The sequence below is a fragment of the Microtus oregoni genome, unplaced genomic scaffold, assembly GCF_018167655.1.
Source record: "Microtus oregoni isolate MIOR12 unplaced genomic scaffold, Mior012 000002F_ref0000024, whole genome shotgun sequence".
NCBI lineage: Eukaryota > Metazoa > Chordata > Mammalia > Rodentia > Cricetidae > Microtus > Microtus oregoni.
This window is the reverse complement of record NW_024543061.1, coordinates 38301802-38323425: the sequence shown is the minus strand read 5'-3', so window position 1 is coordinate 38323425 and position 21624 is coordinate 38301802. Positions and strand designations below refer to the sequence as shown.

The window sequence follows — 21624 nt, the reverse complement described above, 5'->3', positions numbered from 1 at the left end:
CTAAATTGTCAGTCATGTGAGGCTGTGGTAACTTTCTAGATTCTAGGACCTGGAACATTCCAAGATTTTACTTGCCAGAAAAACGGTGCGCATACCATTCCCGCTGCTCTCACGGGTCTGCGCGCTCGTGCTCGCCTCTCGGACTTCCCTCCTGGGCGGAGTCATTCTCCAGCGCTGTTCTCTAATGTACGGCATCCATCTTCCTTAGCATTTGCTGAAACCAGAAATGATGGTTACCGGAACATGACTTTCTCTGTCTTGATCACGCCCACATTCCTAGGTACCTAACTTCGTACAGGGCGCAAAGCAGGCCCTCAGCACACACCTTGACATTCGAGCCTGGCCTGTCACGCCCAGGGTAGTGTCCGACATTTCTGGTTAGTATTAAAGTCTGAGAGAAAAGCAGTGGGCACCGCATGTGCAAAGTCTTGGAGGCAGGTAAAATCTTGGAATGTTCTGGATTTACACGTTAGAATCACCAGAGAATGTTCAAAAAGGCATGGATCCTAAGACCCAACTTTCAGAATGCAGATTCAGGAGCTTCTAGGAGGGAGCTGGTTCCATTCCTTCCACTAGACCTGATCCAGAGTCAGTTGATCTGTTGGGTCACGCAGGTGACATCCCTACAGGTAGTTACTTGCTTCGGCCCTCGTGCTGATGTGGGAAGCTGCAGAGGTGGCCACAGTAAAGACATCATGAAGAGCGAACACGGCCGAGGGTCAAAGAAGGCTAATTAGACCCACAAAACCGTCTCCTAGCAGCCCGGGGAAGCAGCTGGCAGAGATTTACCCACTTCCTGCCCCTGGAAGATGATGTCAGAGAAATCAGGGCTCCTTGCAGCAATCCTCAATCAGCTTGATCATCGGAGGCGTTTGGACATGTAGGAACAAGTGGCATTCATCAATGAGAATCTGGAAGAATTCAGATCATTTTTCTAGGGAGGATTTCTTATTTACATTTCAAAGCCAGTCCTATACAGGCTCTTGGCTGCTTTCTGTACAACTGTCAAAATTTTTAAAGCCTCTTTTGTTCATGGCTGTTAATATAACGATTTCTCTCGTGGAAGAGTTTTTTAAATGTTCTGTTTTTTTAAAACCTTGTTTTGTTTTTTATTAACTGTTTCTGTGGCTGTCCCTGAAATATGACAGATTGTGCTGTTTGACAATAATTACTCGGGGGAAAAGCACATACATGTTCAGAGGCAATTATTTTTAAATGCTTTGTTTATTGATTTGTTAACTCTGGATGTAGAACTCTGGAGCATGGAGGAATATGTGTATTGTATACATAAACACACATGTATGTATGTATGTATGTATGTACACACACATATGAGAAATAGTAACATATGTATATAATTTACCCATGCCATAAAAATATTGCAAAAACACTAAGGGGATCACTTAGGCATTCACATGAAAATTATTTAGCTTCTCCATATTGTTTGATCCTGCGGTTTGATTTCTTAGAATTTATCCAATTACCCTAAGCAAATAAACTTGGACATATACAAATATGGAGCTAGTAAGATGTTTGTTGAAGACCTGTTTGTACTTGTAAGAAATGAAAACATGCCAGGCGGTGGTGGCGCACGCCTGTAATCCCAGCACTCAGGAGGCAGAGGCAGGCGGATCTCTGTGAGTTCGAGGCCAGCCTGGTCTACAAGAGCTAGTTCTAGGACAGGCTCCAAAGCTACAGAGAAACCCTGTCTCAAAGGGAAAAAAGAGAAACGAAAAGAGTTTATATATGTAACAATTAAGGGTGGGTTACACGAACTATGAAATTTGTCAACTGTAGTTCCTGACAGGGAGATCTTAAAAATTATGTGGTTCTAGAATATATAACCACCTCAAAAGTAATCTGATTTTATCAACTAGAAAACACAGAGAGCAGACTGGGGGTGATGAATGCCTGTAATCAGGACACTTGGGTGCTGGAGGCCAGGAGACAGCTGCAAGTTCAAGGACAGCCATCCCACGTAGTAAGTTCTAAAGCTACTTTAGATCAGAAACAAACAATAAACCAAAGGACACAGGGCTAGGATACAGCCAGGGAAGATTGCTGACTTCCATGGCCAAATCCCTGTCTTTCATGTCCAAACTGCCAAAAATACCATAAAGGTGATACAGTAGCATGGAGTCCCTATTTCTAAAGAAATGACTGAACTAAGCCAGAATATTCGCTGCAGTTGCTCTCAACAAGGAAATCAGGTGAAAAATTCATTTTCTCTCTAGCTCTGTAACATAAACGTATATTTGTAATTTGAAAAAAAAAACTATTGCTCTCATTTACAAAAAAAATATTTTCACAGTTCCTCCCCCCCAGTACTTTAATGGTCTGATTAAAAAATATTCTCTGCAGATTCATCTTAATTTATTTAGCTTTGATGGATGCTTACCAAGGACATAAATGGCTTAAAATGCTCAGCCCCTGCCTTACATGGAAATTCAGGGGCCTGTTATCCCCATCTGTCAGGTCACAGGATCTAGATGCAGATAAGGGCAGCTCGCACAGTTTCGCTTACACAGGGGTGAATACCAGAGCAAGAACTGAGCTCTTCTTTTCTTCAGGGCTGCAGCTTTCAGAGCCTACTGAGGAGAAGAGGTGAAGCTCTGGAGCTCACCTTCCACCTTCAAGGGACCTTTTTTTATACCAGGAGAAACTGCATTTGCTGGCTGGATTTCCATTCTGATGTGTTGTGATCTGATTAGATAAACAGCAGCAGGCTCCCCCTGAAGCCCGAGAGCATGTAGGTGTGGGCTGCACGGAGTTGGACCCTGCCATGGGGAGGGCATTAGAAAAGAATGCGGTTTCCCCCTGCACAGATTCTGTGGACTGGCTCCTCCCGTCCGGCAGCTGTTCGGAAATGTCAGGTGGATTTGTACGGCTGACTCAAGTTGCCGAAAAGGGAGTCGTGTAGTAGCTCCACAACTTGACTCTGCCCAGAAAACCTTGCTTAATATAGATCCCACATGAGCTAAGCCGTAGTTACTCCCAACAGCCCAACAAACACCATTGAGGGAGAACCGACCTCAAGGGTGGGCTGACCTGGGTTATTGGTTGACTGGAAGATACTGACACGTACTGATTATTTTTTTTTTAATCATCTTAGATGATTTCTTCTTTTCTGGTGATCTAGAAACAAATAGCGAAAGTAAAGGATGTCGGAGCACAGCAGAAATTCAGACCAAGAAGACGCCCTCAGTGAGGAGCTTAACGAGGATGAGCTCTTGGCCAACCTGTCCCCCGAAGAGCTGAAGGAGCTGCAGTCGGAGATGGAAGTCATGGCCCCTGACCCCCACCTTCCTGTGGGGATGATCCAAAAAGATCAGACCAACAAAGCGCCTACAGGAAACTTTGACCATAAGTCTCTCGTCGATTACATGTATCTGCAAAAGGCATCTAGACGCATGGTGGAAGATGAACGCGTTCCTGTCAGTTTTGTGCAGTCTGAGGTAACCAGGGATCTATGTGGGACACAAAGGGCTGCTGGGTCTGGGCTGGCAGGGTCTGTTTTGCAATTGTGATTTCTCAAGAGCACAGTATGTGGTTGTTTTGGATTTGGCCACATCTAAATTAAATCATAATATTAATCCTATCCCGGCTGTAACTTTCTGAACAATGGTATAATTGCAAGGGGGAAAGGTGATGGCTTCACGTCAGTGTCTCTTCCAACAGTGACAATAGGATCTCTATGTGGAGTCCGTGGGCTGTGGCCATGATACATAATGCTTTAACTCACAACTCAGAAGAAGCTGTTCTGACTTTTTGGCTTCTCCCTTTGAGAATCTCATCAAAACTTCTGTCCCCCTTCCCTCCCATCTCCATCCTACTTCTTCACATACAATATTTTACATATAATGTCAAAGACTCCCCAGTTCTGAGGAAATCTGGCCATGTACACTAAACCAAACCCACAACTGAGAATGTGGGCACTCTGTGCACTGGGCATCAAACATGACACCTGGAAATAGATGGCTAACAGCAGTTTTCAAGAGAGTTCTTTCTTGAGACATGATCTCTACAAACTAATTACATGTAAAGCACAATTAATGTTGTTAATTACATTTTGTTATTAGTTGTGGCGGGTGCCTTTACCTGCTGAACCATCATGACAGCTCTGAAGCACAAATTTTAACGTTGCACTTAAAAATGACTGAGAAAAAAAGAAGACAAATTTCCCAAGTACAGTTTCTTCAGCCCCGCCTGCTAGATACAGGTGAATCTTATCACCCTGTTGTCACGCAGGTGTGATGGAAGGGAGTAGCGGACATAAACACAATCTGAACTCCAGGACGTAAATATCTGGCTTGGTCAGGCTAGAGCTTACCGTGTCATTTGCAGACTTCTTCTTTTTTTTTTTTTTTTTTGGTTTTTCGAGACAGCAGGTCCGTGGGTTCCAGGACAATCGCTCCTGAATACCCATTTTAGGAGCGCGGCGGGACCAGGGTCTTTGTTTCTTCCCTGGTGTACATTAAACAGCTTGGTGATTGGGCTCCCCCTGCTGGGACAGAGGGGGAATGTGATGGTGCAGGTTTGAGGAGGAAGTTAAGTCAGCTCTTGCAATGCATCATCATCATTAAGTTCTTGCTCAGACTACTGAGTGCCAGACTTCTCCAAGCTTTTAGAGTTACACTTGGCAAAACAACACAGGTGGATCCAAAGTGTAATCACCGATGCACGAAAATCTAGTAAACACTGACCTGAAAGACTACCGCTTCCCCTCCCAGACACAGCAAAGAGCTGTAAATCTGGCCCTAACCCTGTTCCGTTTTAAGACTGGCTCTTCCTTCAAGGTGGTTTGCTTCAGAGACTAGCGAGACTAGAAAATGATGGTGTTTTCCTCAGAGCCAGGATCCAAACCAAGGTTTTAAAAACACACTCTAGCTGATCAGACTACTCCCCTTTCCCGGCATAATCTCAGGAAATGCAAAGTGCGAGTCGACGAAAGCAGTGGATACTTTAGGAAAGCTACTTAACTGTAGGGTATAGGGAAATTACTTCTGAACACAGCACTGCTGACTGCGAACCCTCCCGCTCAACAACACATAAACACGTTGACACACAGACTTTACAATTTGTATCATCAAGTTCCCAAATATGATTTAACACCATATTTTAAAAATAAAGACTCTGAAAACAAAATTAACTAGGTCTTATTAATGCACTTGGCTTTGTGTATCCTCAGGGACTGTATCCTTGAATTCAAATAATTGTGAACTGAAAACACTAAAAAAAAGTTTTTTGTTTGTTTGCTGTTTTGTTTTGCCATGTGGACTGGATATTTATATATAGATTTTTTTTTCTTTTCATTTTTTTCAACAATACAGTATCCCTGTTTACATTATTGGCGTAGGAGGTATTAGGTGGTCTAGAGACAATGTAAAATACTGCTTGCATGGGAAGAGGGGTGTATAGGATATATATGTGTATGTTTGTCTATACCTATATTTGTACGTATATTTCTCATAACACATGCACACGCGCACACACACACACACACGTGTGTGCATGTGTACCCATAAATTGTGGTGTTCCAAGAATCAATTCCCAAAGAACCTCAGAGACGAGTATGTCTGGAAGGAGATAAGCACAGCCCCACCTGTGTGTCTACAAAAGTCCATCCCTATTTAGTTGTATTTGCTTATTAGAGGGTCTTCTGTATCAGAAAGACAAGGCAAACTTAAAACATAAGACCATATAGCACTAACACTGGGAAACCAACAGACCCTTCTTCTTCAGTTGTACCAAGTGTCACCTTTCTGACTCAGAAAAAAAAAACAAGCAAACAAAAAACAGGAATTTGGTAATAATTCCAGAAATTTTTTTCATAAGCATATATACATTTTGTGTATATATAAATGGAATAGTATTATACACAAGGTTTGTTAACTTGAGATTTTCATTTACAATGTTTTTCATTTAAGTTTTTGTTTGGTTTGTTTTTGAGATAAGGTCTCTCTATGTAGGCTTGGCTAGTCAGGAACTCACTATCTGGACCAGGCTGGCCCAGAACCCAGAGATCTGACTGCCTCTGCCTTCTGAGTGTTGAGATTAAAAGTGTGTGCTACCATACCATTTAAGTTTTTACAAAATCTTTTATGTATATATGTGTGCGGGGGTGGGGAAACAACCTCAGGTGCCAGTCCTCAGCATTCACCTTGTTTAAGTCCAGGGTCTCTACTTACCACTGCCTACGCCAGACCAGCTGGCCCATGTGCCTCCGGAGATTCTCATGTCTCTTATCTCCCGTCTTTCATCTTACTTTATGTGGATGCTGGGGATTTGAACTCAGGTCCTTAGATAGTCAGGTTTGTGTAGCAAGTATGTTATCCACCGAATCATCTCCCCAGCCCTAGAAATGTTCTTATTTTGTTTTGTTTTGAGACAGGATTTCTGATAGGGTCTCTTTGTGTAACCTTGGCTGCTCTGGAATTAGCTCTGTAGACCAGGCAAGTCTCAAACACACAGAAACCCTCCTGCCTCTGCCTCCCAAATGCTGGCATAAAAGACATGTACTACCACAGCCTGGCTAAAAATGTGTTTTGAAGATTTGTTTTCATTTTTAATTGTCTGTGTCCACCCACACTTTTGAGGAGCATGTTTGTGTGAAATTAGTGTCAGTGTTTTTGCATACAGTGCCTGACGAGACCAGAAGAGGGCGTAAAATCTCAAGAGCTGAAGTTACAAGCAGCTGTAAGTAACCAGACACAGATAAGTTTAGGGGAGCAAACTTGGGTCCTCTGGAAGAGCAGCAAATACTCTTAACTGCTGAGCCCTATGTATTCTAACTGTCATATACATATCTTTTAGGAAAGCACTCAAAACCAGCGTGAAGTAAGAGGCATTAAAACTATGCCCCAATTTTTAAAAGAAAAGCTCAACAGTGAAATAGTTGCAAATAAAAGGGGCTCCAACGGGAGCAACAATATACAAGAAACAGAAGATGGTGAAGAAGATGAAGAGGATGGTGAGGAAGATGAGGAGGATGATGAGGAAGATGAAGAGGATGAAGATGAAGATGAAAAAGTCAAAAAAGAAAAAAATGAAGCACAGGAACAAATCCAAAACAGTCCCAGCACCTGCCAGCAGCTGGCTACGAAAACACTGGAAGAGCAAAAAGACAGAGCAGAGACCAAAGAAAAAACCGAGAAGAAAATAGCCAAATTAGACCCAAAGAAATTAGCTCTAGACACCAGTTTTCTGAAGGTAAGTGCAAGACCTTCAGGGAACCAGACAGACCTGGACGGAAGCTTGAGACGAGTAAGACAGAACGACCCTGACATGAAGGAGCTCAACCTGAACAACATCGAGAATATCCCTAAGGAAATGTTACTGGACTTTGTCAATGCAATGAAGAAGAATAAACACATCAAAAGCTTTAGTTTGGCCAACGTTGGTGCAGACGAGAGTGTAGCATTCGCCTTGGCCAACATGCTGCGTGAAAACAGGAGCATCACCACGCTTAATATAGAGTCCAACTTCATCACAGGGAAGGGCATCGTGGCCATCATGAGGTGCCTCCAGTTTAATGAGACTCTAACCGAACTTCGTTTTCACAACCAGAGGCACATGCTGGGCCACCACGCCGAAATGGAAATCTCAAGGCTTTTGAAGGCCAACAACACCCTGCTGAAGATGGGCTACCATTTCGAGCTTCCGGGTCCCAGGATGGTGGTAACAAATCTGCTTACCAGGAACCAGGATAAACGGAGGCAGAAAAGACAAGAGGAGCAGCAACAGCAGCAACTTAGAGAGCAGAGAAAGCTGATAGCTATGCTGGAGAATGGGTTGGGGCTGCCCCCTGGGATGTGGGAGAGGTTGGGGGGACCCATGCCCGATCCCAGAATGCAGGAGTTCTTCCAGCCTTCATCCGGACGACCTCTCACTGCTCAGGAAGTCGCCTTTGGTGGAAGAAACGAAATGATGAAGAACCCACCCCAACCTTCGCAGGGCAAGACCGACCCTGACTCCTTTAAGGTGGTGAAGCTGAAGAGAATTCAGCGCAAATCTCGAATGCCGCCGGAAGCAGGAGAAGCACAGGAGAAAACCAACCTCAAAGATGTCATCAAAACGCTCAAGCCGGTGCCGAGAAATAGGCCACCCCCGCTGGTGGAAATCACTCCCAGAGACCAGCTCTTGAATGACATCCGACATAGCAATGTCGCCTACCTAAAACCGGTAAGTAGGGCTATTTCCCAGTTACCCTCCTAGCTCAGACTCATTTGAACCCTCTAGGTAGCTGAGGGTGTCACCCACCATGGCTGACTTATGTAGCCCTGGGGATTGAACCCATGCTAGGCAAGAGATACCAGAGGAGCTATATCCCCAGGCCTGCTAGTTTAACACAGCCGGATCCTGATTGTTGGTAAGCAGAAGCGCAGCCCCAATAGAGTTAAATTACGGCTTACTCTCAAGGGCAGACCCGGATATACCCTGTGATGATAATGCTTGCAGCTAAGGTTTGTTGAGCACCTGTATAAGCTATCTGAGTCACGGATGTAATCATCCAAATTCTAGAAGGTTGGCACAGATACTCACCCCCATCCTGTGCAGGGGACACTGATGCTTCGGGGAGTTAATAACATGTCTAGCAGATACCACCGGGAAGTGATGGCACTGATGTTAAAACTCATCTTGAGGTGTTAAGCTTTTATTTATATGCTATTTTGAATCCTTGATATGCATATGTAAAAATCAGACCATTCTAGGCACAGGGAGCTGAGAATTAGAGACCCCAGGAGCCTTCTTGAAGGAACAAATGAGGAAAATCCCAGCTAAGCCCCATTTGTAAGTAACTGGGATAAAGACTCCAGGGAATCAGTAGGCAAAGCTAGGTCACCTGCAGCTACGTTTCTGTTTGCTTTTTAGGCAGCCAGACAAATGGGAAACCACAGGTTGCCGTCTTCATGAGCCAATGGGTTCAAAATAGCTCGCTATGATTTCAGTTTTAATATCCATGGAGTCTCTATAGAAGTCTGTGATAAAGCTGACTAGTAGACCTGGCTTTATTCCCCGAGCTTAGGTTGCATAAATGATATTTTTTTTGTCATTAGGGTTGATGTCCATAGGCCATATTGATTGATGCTTGGCTGTCATTAAAAAAATACTGCCTATAATTGAGCTAAGAGATTGTATTGACAACCATAGTTGATACATTGTTCCATTATAGAGATCCCCACTTCTTCCAGATGCAGAAAGCATGTGAGTCTGGGGTTTTTCTTTTTCAGCTTTACTGAGCTTTCTAATTAAAGCTGTGTGTGTGTGTGTGTGTGTGTGTGTGTGTGTGTGTAGATAGAAGATAGATAGACAGACAGACAGACAGACAGATAGATAGATAGATATACATAGATAGATTTTTGTCGAGCTCTACATTTTTCTCTGCTCCCCTCCTTGCCTCTCCCCTCCCCTTAAACCCTCTCCCAAGGTCCCCCCCATGCTCCCAATTTACTCAGGAGATCTTGTCTTTTTCTACTTTCCATGTAGATTAGATCCATGTATGCTTCTCTTACAGTCCTCATTTTGTCTAGGTTCTCTGGGATTGTGATTTGTAGGCTGGTTTTCTTTGGTTTATGTTTAAAAAACATTTATGAGTGAGTACATAGGATAATTATCTTTCTAGGTCTGGGTTACCTCACTCAAAATGATGTTTCTTAGCTCCATCCATTTGCCTGCAAATTTCAAGATGTTATTTTTGTTTTCTTTTGTTTTTTTGCTGTATAGTACTCCATTGTGTAAATATACCACATTTTCCTTATCCATTCTTTGGTTGAGGGGCATTTAGGTTGTTTCCAGGTTCTGGCTATGACAAACATAGTTGAGCACATGTCCTTGTGGTACAATTGAGCATCCTTTGGCTATATACCCAAAAGTGGTATTGCTGGATCTTGAGGAAGGTTGTTTCCTAATTTTCTGAGAAATCGCCATACTGATATCCAGAGTGGTTGTACCGGTTTGCATTCCTACCAGCAATGCAGAAGTGTTCCCTTTACCCCACAACCTCTCCAGCATAAGTTGTCATCAGTGCTTTTGATCTTGGCCATTCTTGGTGTAAGATGGACTCTCAGAGTTGTTTTGATTTGCATTTCTCTGATGACTAATGATATTGAACATTTTCTTAAGAGCCTTTCAGCCATTTTAGATTTCTCTGTTGAGAGTTCTCTGTTTAGGTCTGTACTCCATTTTTTTATTGGATTATTTGTTTTTTTGATGACCAATTTCTTGAGTTCTTTGTATATTTTGGAGATCAGACCTCTGTCTGAGGTGCGATTGGTGAAGATCTTTTTCGCATTCTGTAGGCTGTCGTTTTGTCTTGCTGACCATGTCCTTTGCCTTACAGAGAGCTTTCTAATCTTAAGGTAACTGTTATCATTCACATGTGTGTATAGGGATGTCTTGAGTTCCTGTCTCCTAGAACTGCATTGTCGTTGTCCCATTTTCTGCATCAAAGATGCTTTTCATCAGTGATTTGGAGAGGGGATTGGTCTTGGAGCAGGGGTCAGGAGAGAATGCTAGAAGTCATGTAAGGTCAGACAGAGGTCCTCTGCCTGCCTTTGGGCAGGACGCAAGGGAGAACCAGACCTCCACTGGGGGAGGTGAGGGTGCTGTCTGGGAAAACTGTCCCTTTGAAGTCATGGGTGGACAATATTCAAGCTGTCTTGGTGCTATACAGCCAGAAAATAACAGACTAAAAGGAGCAAGAGTTTAAAAATCCATGTTGAAGGGAGAGGAGTTCAGGTGACCACCTGATCAAACCTCCAGACTCTGGAAGGAACAGCTGCTCCATTGAGACGATCCCTTTCCATCCAGTCACTGGCATCACTGCAGTATCGGTCAGTTGTGCAGGAAGAGACAGGGGGGTTCCAGTGAACACATGGGGTACAGGCTGGACCTTGTGGAGCTTACCAAGTAGCTTTTCAGGGTAGAGGACATATCAGCTTTAGGGTTAAATTATCGAGCAAAGGACATGAAAATAAATTCATGCCGATAACTGTAAGAATAATCACCCTACGAAATGGGAAGGTGCTCATCTGTTCTATAACACTATCTGTTTTAAATGTGCTTGGTCTTTGTGTGTGTGTGTGTGTGTGTGTGTGTGTGTGTGTGTACAGGTTATCTTTCCTATTCACGCTCATGTGTAGGCCAGAAGTTAACAGCAGGTGTCTTTCTTGATTGCTTTCTACCTTTTTATTTATTTTTATTTTATGTGTATGAATGTTTTGCCTATATGTATTATCTGTGCACCACTCAAAGCCTGATGCCCTTAAAGGTCAGAAAAGGGCACCTGATCCCCTGTAACTGAAGTTAGAGATAGTTGTGACCCACCTGATGTGGGTGCTGGGAACTGAACCTGGGTCTTCTGAAAGAGCAGCCTGTGTTCTTAACCATTGAGCCAACTCTCCAAGCTCTCAACCTCATTTTGGGAACTGAACCTGGGTCTTCAGAAAGAGCAGCCTGTGTTCTTAACCATTGAGCCAACTCTCCAAGCTCTCAACCTCATTTTTTTTTTTTGAGATCCACCTCACTGAATGTGGAGTTTGATATTTTAGCTAGACTGTCTGACCAATGAGCCCCTGAGATTTGCCTCTTTCTGCCCCTACCCCGGCACTGGGGCTACAGGTAATGTACCCACCACACCCATCATTTTCTGCAGGTCCTGGGGATCTGAATTCAGGTCCTCATGCTTGCACAGTAAGCACTTCCACTCCAAGCTGGCTCCCTAATGTCCTTCTTCTTAAAAATAAGCTAAGCAGAAAAATCATTTTTAAGTTGTAGCCTTGCTTATTGCCTCCGCTTTGAACTGGCTTTGTACCTTCTGGTTGCTGATGGTTCCTTCAGTTGCTGGCGTGGACTGCAGTGGCTATCTAGAAGATGTCCCATGACGTCTTCTATTTAGTCCCATAAAAAACTCCGTGAGGACAATGTGAAAACACAGGCTCCACTGATGGATGTGCTTTACTTGTAAATGTCCACTTGTAAGGATGAAAAATAAAGGTGAGCTGGGTACCTTTTGGTGAGCCCTGCCAAGGTAATCCTCTAAGCAAACACTCCATGAGCAACAGAGTTAGTGCAAGAGGTTTGTTGGGGGAGGGGGAGAGTGAAAGAAAGGCCATGTCAGAGTGGGGATATGAGAGAGGCAGGCAGGCAGGCAGACAGACAGACAGACGGGGAAGAAACAAGAGGAAGAGAAGAGGCAAGAGAGCAGGCTGTGCCTGGGGGACACTTTTAAGAGGTACACATATTGCAAAGCTGCTGATGGAAAGACACCTGGCGACAGGTGACGTAACTGCTTTGGTGGCAAAGGCAAGCTGCTGCTGAGTTGGAAACTAAGGTTCTTTTCTTTTGTTTGTTATTTTAAAACAAGGTGAGAAAAAAGGTGAGTTGGAAATGGGGTGCCATGTTCTCTAGACTCTTTCTTGTTGTCTGGGGACACGGGCATTTTGAGGGAACCTGAGAAAGCTAGGATGCTGGCCAAGACCTGGGACAGCTGGCTGTTTTGCTCATTGTCCACACTCTGTGGGACCACCTCCAGTGCTAGGAAGGTGCAGGCATACTTGAAGTAGTCTGTGAGGTTGGAAGCATTTGGAGGTAGCCATTTTCAGGCTGTCCGGGATGCAGATTTTGAGGGGACCTGGCATGATGCTGGCAGAGCAGAAGATAATGTTAAGAAGTTTAGGGGGAAACTTAAGTCCTGGTAATTGAGAGAGGGGAGTCCCAAGAACAGGAAAAGGTGGGGAGATCCCACCCTCAGGAACAGGCAGTAGGTGGGAAACTTAGACTGTTGATTGACAGTACTTATCTGGAATCCATTTGATGAACTGTTCTAGGTAGACCCAAGTTGTCTTCCTGCAACTTCCAAGAATGTTTTGAGTTCACAGAAAGAGCTAAGTTTAGACACATTAGCACTCCCGCTGTTTGTAATCTGTACTGAAACCCATATTGCAGAAAAGGCAATAGACTCACGCCTTTGAGTCATAGGGGACCCAACAATGATTCCGGTTAAAAGCATTAACACTCTTTCCTCTATCCAGAAGACTGGATGTATACAGATTAGACAGGTGTTTCCAGCACAATGAGAAGCATTTTTAAGTCTTGTGGAAAACAATCAAAGGGAATTTAAAATCTTAAATTTGTGACAGAGCTATATTAGTAGATTATAAGAATTCCATTGACTAATGTTAAGACTATGAACTTTTGGAAAAAAGTGAGAGAAATAAATCTGAAACATGATTCTTTTTTCTTTTTTTTCTTTCTTTTTTTCTTTGAGACAGGGTTTCTCTGTAGACCAGGCTGGCTTCAAATCCACAGAGATGCCAGTCTCTTCCTCCTGAGTAAGGGCATATGCCACAACTGCCTGGCTATGTTCCAGTTTTTAATACACCTTAAATCTCTTGTTTATCATGACTTAAGTTTTCACCCTCAGACCTTTGTAACTTGCATTTACACACCTTAAATTATTTCCTTATCACAATCTCAGCTTTCACAATCCCAGAGCTATATAATTTGTATCTATACCTTACAGCACCTTAGACCCTAAAACATATTCCTAGATCCTCACAACTTAAGTTTTGAAATCTTCACATAAGCTTTACACTTCTTTTCTAGCTAATCATTTACCAGGAGACGTGGGTAGTAGATTGCTGAGAGCAGTCATTGTAAAGTGAGTTCCTTTGAATAAAGGAATAGTAAAAAGTTACGTTGATACCTGTTCTCTGCCTTTATCTCTTTTCTGAGTCTGGTAGCAAAGGAAACTGTGTCTAGACCTAGTAGTAACTCTAGGAGAGTGAGGCCTGTGGCCTGAATTTTCCGCACAAAGAGAACTGGGAAGGCAGCAGACGCCTTGGCTGCTACTGTAAACTGACAAAGCCAGCATTAGCCTAGACATCAAATACCATCAGAGGCCTGAGATGGATAAATTCCACCCGGGAAAGCAAAGTGCAGACCAGGAAGCTTCCAAATCTACTAAAAATGACAGACTTACTGGCAACCTAGACAGCTACCCCAGGGTCCTCTGTGGTTGTTGGGGGCAGAGGTCTCAGGGCAGCCTCAGTCTTCGGCTGCCAGGCCCAGAAGGTCAGACAGACTTTCCTGTAGAGTAGGAACTTGGGGGCAGGGACCTTGTCTGTGAAAAGAGGGGCAATCGATTCCCCAGTATCCTGATTGTTCACAGTCTGGACAGGATATTGGCAGCAGTTGAAGGTGAAAGGCAGGGTTTTTTTTTTTGTTTGTTTGTTTGTTTGTTTGTTTGTTTTTGCCCAGTGACTGGCATTGCCACATTTAAAGCAAGCTCCAAGTGGAGGTTCTTCTGGGCCTTTCCATCTTCTTTGGAGGAGATACAGCTGCTGCCAGGAGCTGGCATGTCTCTCTATCATGAAGCTTTTTTTTCCTACTAACCACCTTAAATGCCATATTCTGCATTTGCTCCCGCTGCTCTGTTCTGTGTCTTCTCTCCACAGGATGAATGTCTGCTTTAAAGCCAGATCATAGAGCAATCTTTTCAAAGTGCTTTAATTTTTTTTAGCTTCTCCTTTGAGATAATCTTAGATTGACAGATGCTCAAACCGAGCACAAAGACGTCTTACCCCCACCCATCACCTGCTCCCCATTTGCCATCATTATTTAAACAGCAATGCCGCTGCACACGAGCGAGCGAGCCCAAGGCATGGGGCTCGTTAGCGGTAATGGCAGCATATGCTTGCCTTGCCTGTGACCAGCTGCTGCGAACACCTTCAGCTGCAAGGTGCTTCCTCACACCTGAGGAAGAGCAGCACCACCAAGCTACATCTTAGACTCAGTGAAATGCCAGAAACACTAGCAGTGGTGATGTTAGGACTGCCAGCGCAAAGGTATGTATGTCAGTCAAGCGAGACCTAACCAGGTTCATTTTATAAAGGAGAAATGAAAAGGTTTTGTTGAATTAGTGCAAAATTTTGGTATCTTCTGGGTTTTTTTTTTTTTAAACTAATGTCCCTGTCCTGGTTTTGTTTGTTGTTTGTTTCTCAACATGGCACAAGCTACAGTCCTTTGAGAAAAGGGACCCTCAACTGTAAAAATGCTACCTGCAGACTGGACTGTGGGCAAGCCTGAGAAGCAGTTTCCTAAAGATCACATTGATGTGGGAGGTCCCAGCCCCGCTGTGGGAGATGCCACCCCTAAGCAGGTGGTCCTGGGTTGTACAAAACAAAGCAGACTGAACAGTTGTGGGGAGCAAGCCAGTAAGCAGCACTCTTTCCATGGCCTCTGCATCAGCTCCTGCCCTGGGTTTCTCTCTGTGATGTCATCAAAAGTTGTAAAGTGAAAGAGACCTTTCTTCCCCAAGTAGCTTTTGGCCATGATATTTATCACAGCAATAGAAACCTAACAAAGACAACTCCTAAAAATTAGAGTATTGATTGTTCAGAAACACACCTGAAAATCATTTCTTCTTGGAAAACTTTAAAACATGCTTAGGTGGGTCTTAAACGCACAGTGGTCCTCCTGCCGCTGCCTTCCAAGTAGTGGGATTAAAGGCATTCACTACCACTGCCTGGCTAGCTATATTATTTTTATGTATTATTGAACATATCTTTAAAAATTAGCCCGTTTCATTAATTTTTTTATAAGTTTAATGCTTATTCTCTCAGTACCACATGCTCCTAGCCTAGGATTCCTGAATGGAGTCAACAGCAAAAAAATAAAGGAAAACATATATATGTTGCTGAAATGTTACATGCTATAAGAAATAGCCTATACAAAACAGTTTAACAGAACTCTCCTCTCTTGGTCACATCTTGAAAACTGGTAGCTATAAACCAGACTTTAGACCTGCTTTAGTTGGACTAGGCTCTATTTTGTAAGTTCTAAATGTCACAGAAAACATGCACATTTTTGACACCACTGAAATATTAGACCCAGCCATTCAAGGCCTGCATGTGCATGGCAAAAATGGTGTGTGTGTGTCTTTGCACATGTGTGAGAGAGAGTGTGTGTGTGTGTGTGTGTGTGTGTGTGTGTGCGTTTTACTGGGAATTGGACTCAATGATTTTTTTTTTCTTTTTTGGTTTTTTGAGTCAGGGTTTCTCTGTGTAGCTTTGGCTGTCCTGTAACTTGCTCTGTAGACCAGGCTGGCCTGAATTCACAGAGTGCCTGGATTAAAGGTGTACACCACCACTGCCTGACTTGAACTCAGAACTTTGCACATGCTAGACAAATGCTCTCCAACCAGCTCCTTCTGCATTGTGGCTTCTGTGAGGATGAGAAATAGCTTCTCCAGTTTTTCTCCCATACTCGCTGCCTCCCGACCGCCTTGCTTCATTTACATTTATTGTTTCTGAAGAAGTTTTCAGTTTGCACTCATTTTTAATGTCTTGGCCATGAAAGTGCATTCCTTAGATAACAACCAACTCACTTCCCTGCAGGTTGATAACTGTCAGTCACTCTGATGCCAACACAAAGACAGTCCAACCCAACCCCCTCCCCCCCACACACAAATGCACACAAAGTGACCACAACTTTATGGCATCAATCTATCTTAAAATTTTTGTGATTCTTTTACCACCTACCATTCCAGAGAAACCTTAGTGCCTTTCACTGAGATAAGATTCCCATTCTCGGCAACTCCTTAATTCACTGGAGCCGAGCACCTGCAGAGCAAAGCCAAGCTCTTCTGCTAACAAGGCGACTGTACCACTCCCTCTTCACTCTGGGCTCACCTGCACGTCTAGACTGTTCCCAGCCGAGTCGGCAACGGAATAGCGTTGCCAAGCTTCCCCTCCAGCTAGATGGCATCATATGCAGCCCTGGCTCACACGAGCAGTTGCAGAGTTTAAGATGACAGATATGAGCATTCGTCTCTGTCCCCGCCCACACTTGGCTTCGTCTGTAAAATCTTCTTTTTCTCCAGGTTCTCTGATTTCTGTCTATAACATGAATTCTAATTGGTCTTAATAACAATAATAATAATCCAGAATCATCTATCAGGAGTGAAAAGTGAAAGATCAGAGAAGCAGAACAGCCAGTCGCTAATTCTTACCTCTACCTGAGAGCAAAAGGGTGATCCTGTCTCTATGAATCCTCAGACTGAATGCCCTGAGCTCCTGTCTCCTCCCCCCTTATATTCCTCTCTCTGCCCAGCCATATCTCTTTCTGTCTCCACCTTGATAGTGCTGGGATTAAAGGTGTATAACTCCCAAATACTGGGATTAAAGGTGTGAGCCACCACCGCCTGGCTCAGTTTCTCTTTTAGACTCGAGGATCAATCTCAGTTAGCCTATGGTGGCCTTGAACTCATAGAGATTCATCTGCCTCTGCCTCTCCAGTGCTGGGATTAAAGGTGTGAGCCACCTCTGCCTGGCCTCTTTGGCTAACTATTGGCTTAGCTCCACACTCTGATCTTCAGGCTAACTGTATTTGTTAGATCACAAACAAAATTACCACCACATCTGTCCTCTTATGAACTCCCTTCCCCCACCTTCTCTTCTGTGTCAGTTTCAGAAGGCCAGCCCCCTGACTGTCCCTCCCCTTTGGATAATCAAGGGTTTTCTAAATGTCTTCCTCAGGCTGTTCTCAGTCCAGGCTTCTCTGTGCAGGCCTTGCCATGTTGCTTCTTGTACAGTGACCTTTGGTGTATTGGCCTCTCACACACGCTTGTTCAAAAATCTTTGACTCACCTCCGACAGCCTTTTTACTTCCTTGAAAAATTAATGAGATCAGCAGAGGGGACAAGGGCCAAAGCCTCCCCAGTATTCACAGGAAAAAGATGTCTGCATACAGTTTTTTAAAAAAATCTATGTAGTGGTTTCTCCAGATTTGATTTACATTTCTGGGTTCTTCTCTGGAGTCTCTGGCTTAGTAGGTTTTAGACGGGGGATGCCCTCTTCTGACCAGCTCCCTAGTGATGCTGATGCTGCTTATTTGAGGGAACGTATTTCAGGGACCACAACTTTACAGCATCCATGGGACACTATAACCTCAGATGATCTTTTCTTCTACCCAGTGAAAACTATTCAGTTTCCAAGTCTCATATCAAATACTGGTTCCTAGACACAAAATCAAGCCAACAGAAGTACCCATCCCATGTACTACCTTTTAATGTAAATCCTTTTATATATCTATCACGATCTGCTTCAGGGTAAGGGTTCTTCTGGACACAGAGTACATCTCTCAAGTTCCTTAATGCATATGTGCATATCTTCTTCTCTCTAATTTGGATAAGCACAGGTGTTGGATTGAATCCAACTGGATTCAAGATAAATATCTTAATAACTAACACAGAAACAAATCTTACAATTCTACCACATCTTCCGGTCTGTGTGTGTGCACACACCCACATGTATGTACACGTACAATTATTCTGTATAGAGCTACATGTGCTCAATTGTTCCAAATACACTTAAAAATAACTATACTAACAACTTAAGCAGAAAGGAGCCCTAATAATAACAGGATTGATTTTTCTCCTGCTTGTGATTTTGATATTTTAACCTTTAATTAAAATTCATTGCTGCTGTTGTTGTGGTTTTGGGACAGAATCTTAAGTTGTCCAGGCTGGTCTTGAACTCATATTCCTACTTCCTCCATCTTTAAAGTCCTGATATTACAGGTGTTTGCTGCCACACCCAGCTCAAATTTGATCTTTTGTGGCATCAAATCTGGCCATCTTTTCCTTGATGGTTTCTACTTGCTTTGCTATTGGCATCTCTAATCGCTACTTCGTATGTCTTCGTCTTTCCTTGCAACTTTAATAGGCCCATGTTTCTCACGAAATGTTTGATGCAGTGGATGAATTAAAGGGTTAAAATTTCCAAAATAAGCATGATGCAAGATGTATTATTTATTATTCTTTTCCAAGCAGTTAATGATTATCCAGTGACTCAACCCTTTGTCCTGTAGTCTGAGCTGCCAGCTTGGTCCTATTTGGAACGTGGTATTACGGGTCTGTTTCCTCTGGTGGCCCAATGCTCCATTTTGCTTTTATTTCTTTTTAGATTTACTTATTTTTATTTTATATGTGTGCATGTTTTTCCTGCCTGTTTGTATGTGCACCCTGTGTGTGCCCATTACCTGCAGAGATCAGAAGAGAGGGCATCAGAGGGCATTAGAGGGCATCAGATCCCCAGGACTGGAGTTCCTGATGGCTATGAGCCACCCTGTGGGTGCTAGGAACAGAACTTTTTCTTCTGCTTGAGTAACATGCTATAGCCCCACATTTTGCTATTTTTAAATATTATTTAAAATACATGTGTGTACAAGCATACACAAAAATCACACCATTTAAGCTCTTTGCTGCAGCTTACAAATTATTTAAAGCATTCCTTGTATTTATTTTTTTGCTCATTTCTCTTAATTGTTGTTTTCCATGGGTAGGGCCAACCCAGACACAGGCCACACCCTTCCTCTTGAAGTCTGATACCAGATGGGAAGAGGGTCAGAGGCACATGGGGACTCCCCTTAGCCTGAAGGGGATATCCAGTGTCCCTTGTGGAGGGCAGGGCACTGTGAGACATTCCTCTCCAGAGAACGTGGACAAAGAACTAACTGCAAGAGGAGACACAGCAGACACCACGAGGTCTAATCACACTGACAGATGCACATGGCAGGGAAAGGAAACATGCTCAGCTGTTAACAGATTCCAAGCGTTTTCTTAATGCCATCAGCATCTTTGGGAAAAATGCACACATGATGGACAAGTCGCCTGCTAAGACAGAAGACCACTTAAGACCCTTTAAGAACTTTAAGCTGTTGCTATGCAACAGAAACTGGATATAGATTTTTAGAGTTGGACTGATGTGTGGCTTTTGCAGTTTTTTTTTCCTGGTGAAGTTTACCAAAATACACTTTTTATTGTGTTACTTTTTTGGTTTCTTGAGAAATATGTTTTATTTTAAAATTTTATTGTATATTATAGTAGAAATGTGCTTCAAGAAGGATAGACGTGTGTGTGTGTGTGTGTGTGTGTGTGTGTGTGTGTGTGTGTGTGTGTGTAAACTGGTCGGGAGCCCCTGAGATCATTGCCTACCTCTCCAATGCTGTGACAATGAGTAGGTGCCATCATACTTGGATTTTGGTTTGTAGAGATCTAAATTGTTTGCCACACAAGGACTTTAGTAATGAATCTATATCCTCAGCCCCTAGAACACACACACACACACACACACACACACGAGTTTTTAATTATATGAATACATATTAGTTGTGCATATGTTTGTGTGTGTTCATGCCTGCAGAGGCAAAAGAGGGCATCAGATCTTCTGGAGCGGGAGTTACAGGCGGTTGTGCGCTGCCTGACATGGGTGCTAGGAAATGAATTCTAGTCCTCTGCAAGAGCTTTTCTCCGCAGCTATCTTTTCAGCAGTGCGAGCTGTGTGACCTCGGGGAAGTCACCGTCTCCTCAGGGCCCTTCTCCTTCTTGCAAGGCTGGTGTAGGACACAGTGAGCTAATGTTTTGGAAAGTAAGTGTCCACGTTTATCACTCACCCCCATTATGTAACTTGATCATTTCCACCATGGACTGGGAATTCTTCCTGTCATTTTACAGCTGAGGAAAATGGTGCTCAGTACCAAGCAACCAGCTAGGAAATGCTGGTACCAGGCTCTGAGCTCCTGTCCTTCCTGTGTTCTGCTTCAGCACAGGCTGAAGCACAGATCTTAGAACAAGCCTTGGCATCGGTTAATGCCCAATAATAATGGCTTTGGTTGGTTTACCTTTACCATGATTTTGGAGAGTTTTGCTGCCATCATTTCTAACATCTTCTACATCCACAAAGACACATAAGTTTTATAATTTTTGCTGTAAAACTTGAAAATTTCCAGGATTCATTTTCTCTTCTTCAAATGCTTAAACCACAGGTACAGCTGCCTAAGGAACTGGCGTAAGAAGCCGCAGTATCATCTAGAAGAACAAAATCTGAGCTGGAGGCTGTTTCACTAAGCGTACGAGGCAGAACTGGAAACATGGTTCCATCCAGGCTAGGGGTTTGTTTGGGTCCTGATAAGACTCCAGGGGAAGGACACAGAGTATCTATGTTCGCTGGCAACACGCTCCAGTTCTTCCCATTTGACTGAGTTGGGTGAAAAGTGCAGAGTGATGCTCCTAGAGGCTGAAGTTAACATTTTTGGTAAACTCTCACTTTACTATTGCTTTCTTCTGGGAAACAATAAATCTGACAGAAGTGCTGTAATGGTTGGTTACACTCCCACTCCCACCCTTCTCCTTCCATCCTCTCTGTTGTCATACACTGCATGGCATCTTAAAGGGAATAAACCATGTTGCAAACTTCGTGAGTGTCATGAGGGAAGTGAATGCCTGGGCCTTCTGCAGCTTCGGAATAAAGGACCCTTTGCTAGTTCTCCGGAGAGCCAGTGGAACCTCAGGTCTCACCGTACTGTTGCATGTCTTGCTGCTCTAACCAAATACGAGACCAAAGCAACTCAAGGAAGGAAGGGCTCACTTGGTTCATGGTTTGAGGGTGTAGTCCATCATGGAGGGGAAGACCCGGCGGCAGGAGCCTGAGGCAGCTGGTCACACTGATCACGAGAGGCCAAGATAGATGCGGTATTCAGTAGTCTCCTCTTGTGGTGTTCAGTCTGGCACCCCAAGCTATGAATAGTGCCATCCACATTTAGCTCAACCTCTCTGGAAGGTCC

The 21624-nt window shown here is 43.6% G+C and overlaps 1 protein-coding gene across 1 annotated transcript; it reads left to right on the top strand.

The window, feature by feature from the left end:
* The first annotated feature begins 3032 nt into the window (after positions 1-3032).
* Lmod3 (leiomodin 3) lies at positions 3033-21177 on the top strand. The gene is made up of 3 exons (XM_041642801.1): positions 3033-3455; positions 6814-8181; positions 20827-21177. Exons 1-3 carry the CDS (start codon positions 3162-3164, stop codon positions 20851-20853), a joined length of 1689 nt encoding a protein of 562 aa, XP_041498735.1. The 5' UTR covers positions 3033-3161; the 3' UTR covers positions 20854-21177.
* Positions 21178-21624: the final 447 nt, after the last annotated feature.

Coding starts and splice junctions, on each gene's coding strand:
- Lmod3 (XM_041642801.1), top strand. CDS start 3,162: ATGTCGGAGCACAGCAGAAATTCAGACCAAGAAGACGCCCTCAGTGAG. Junction 3,456..6,813: donor TCAGTTTTGTGCAGTCTGAG/GTAACCAGGGAT, acceptor CATATCTTTTAG/GAAAGCACTCAAAACCAGCG. Junction 8,182..20,826: donor ATGTCGCCTACCTAAAACCG/GTAAGTAGGGCT, acceptor CTTAAACCACAG/GTACAGCTGCCTAAGGAACT.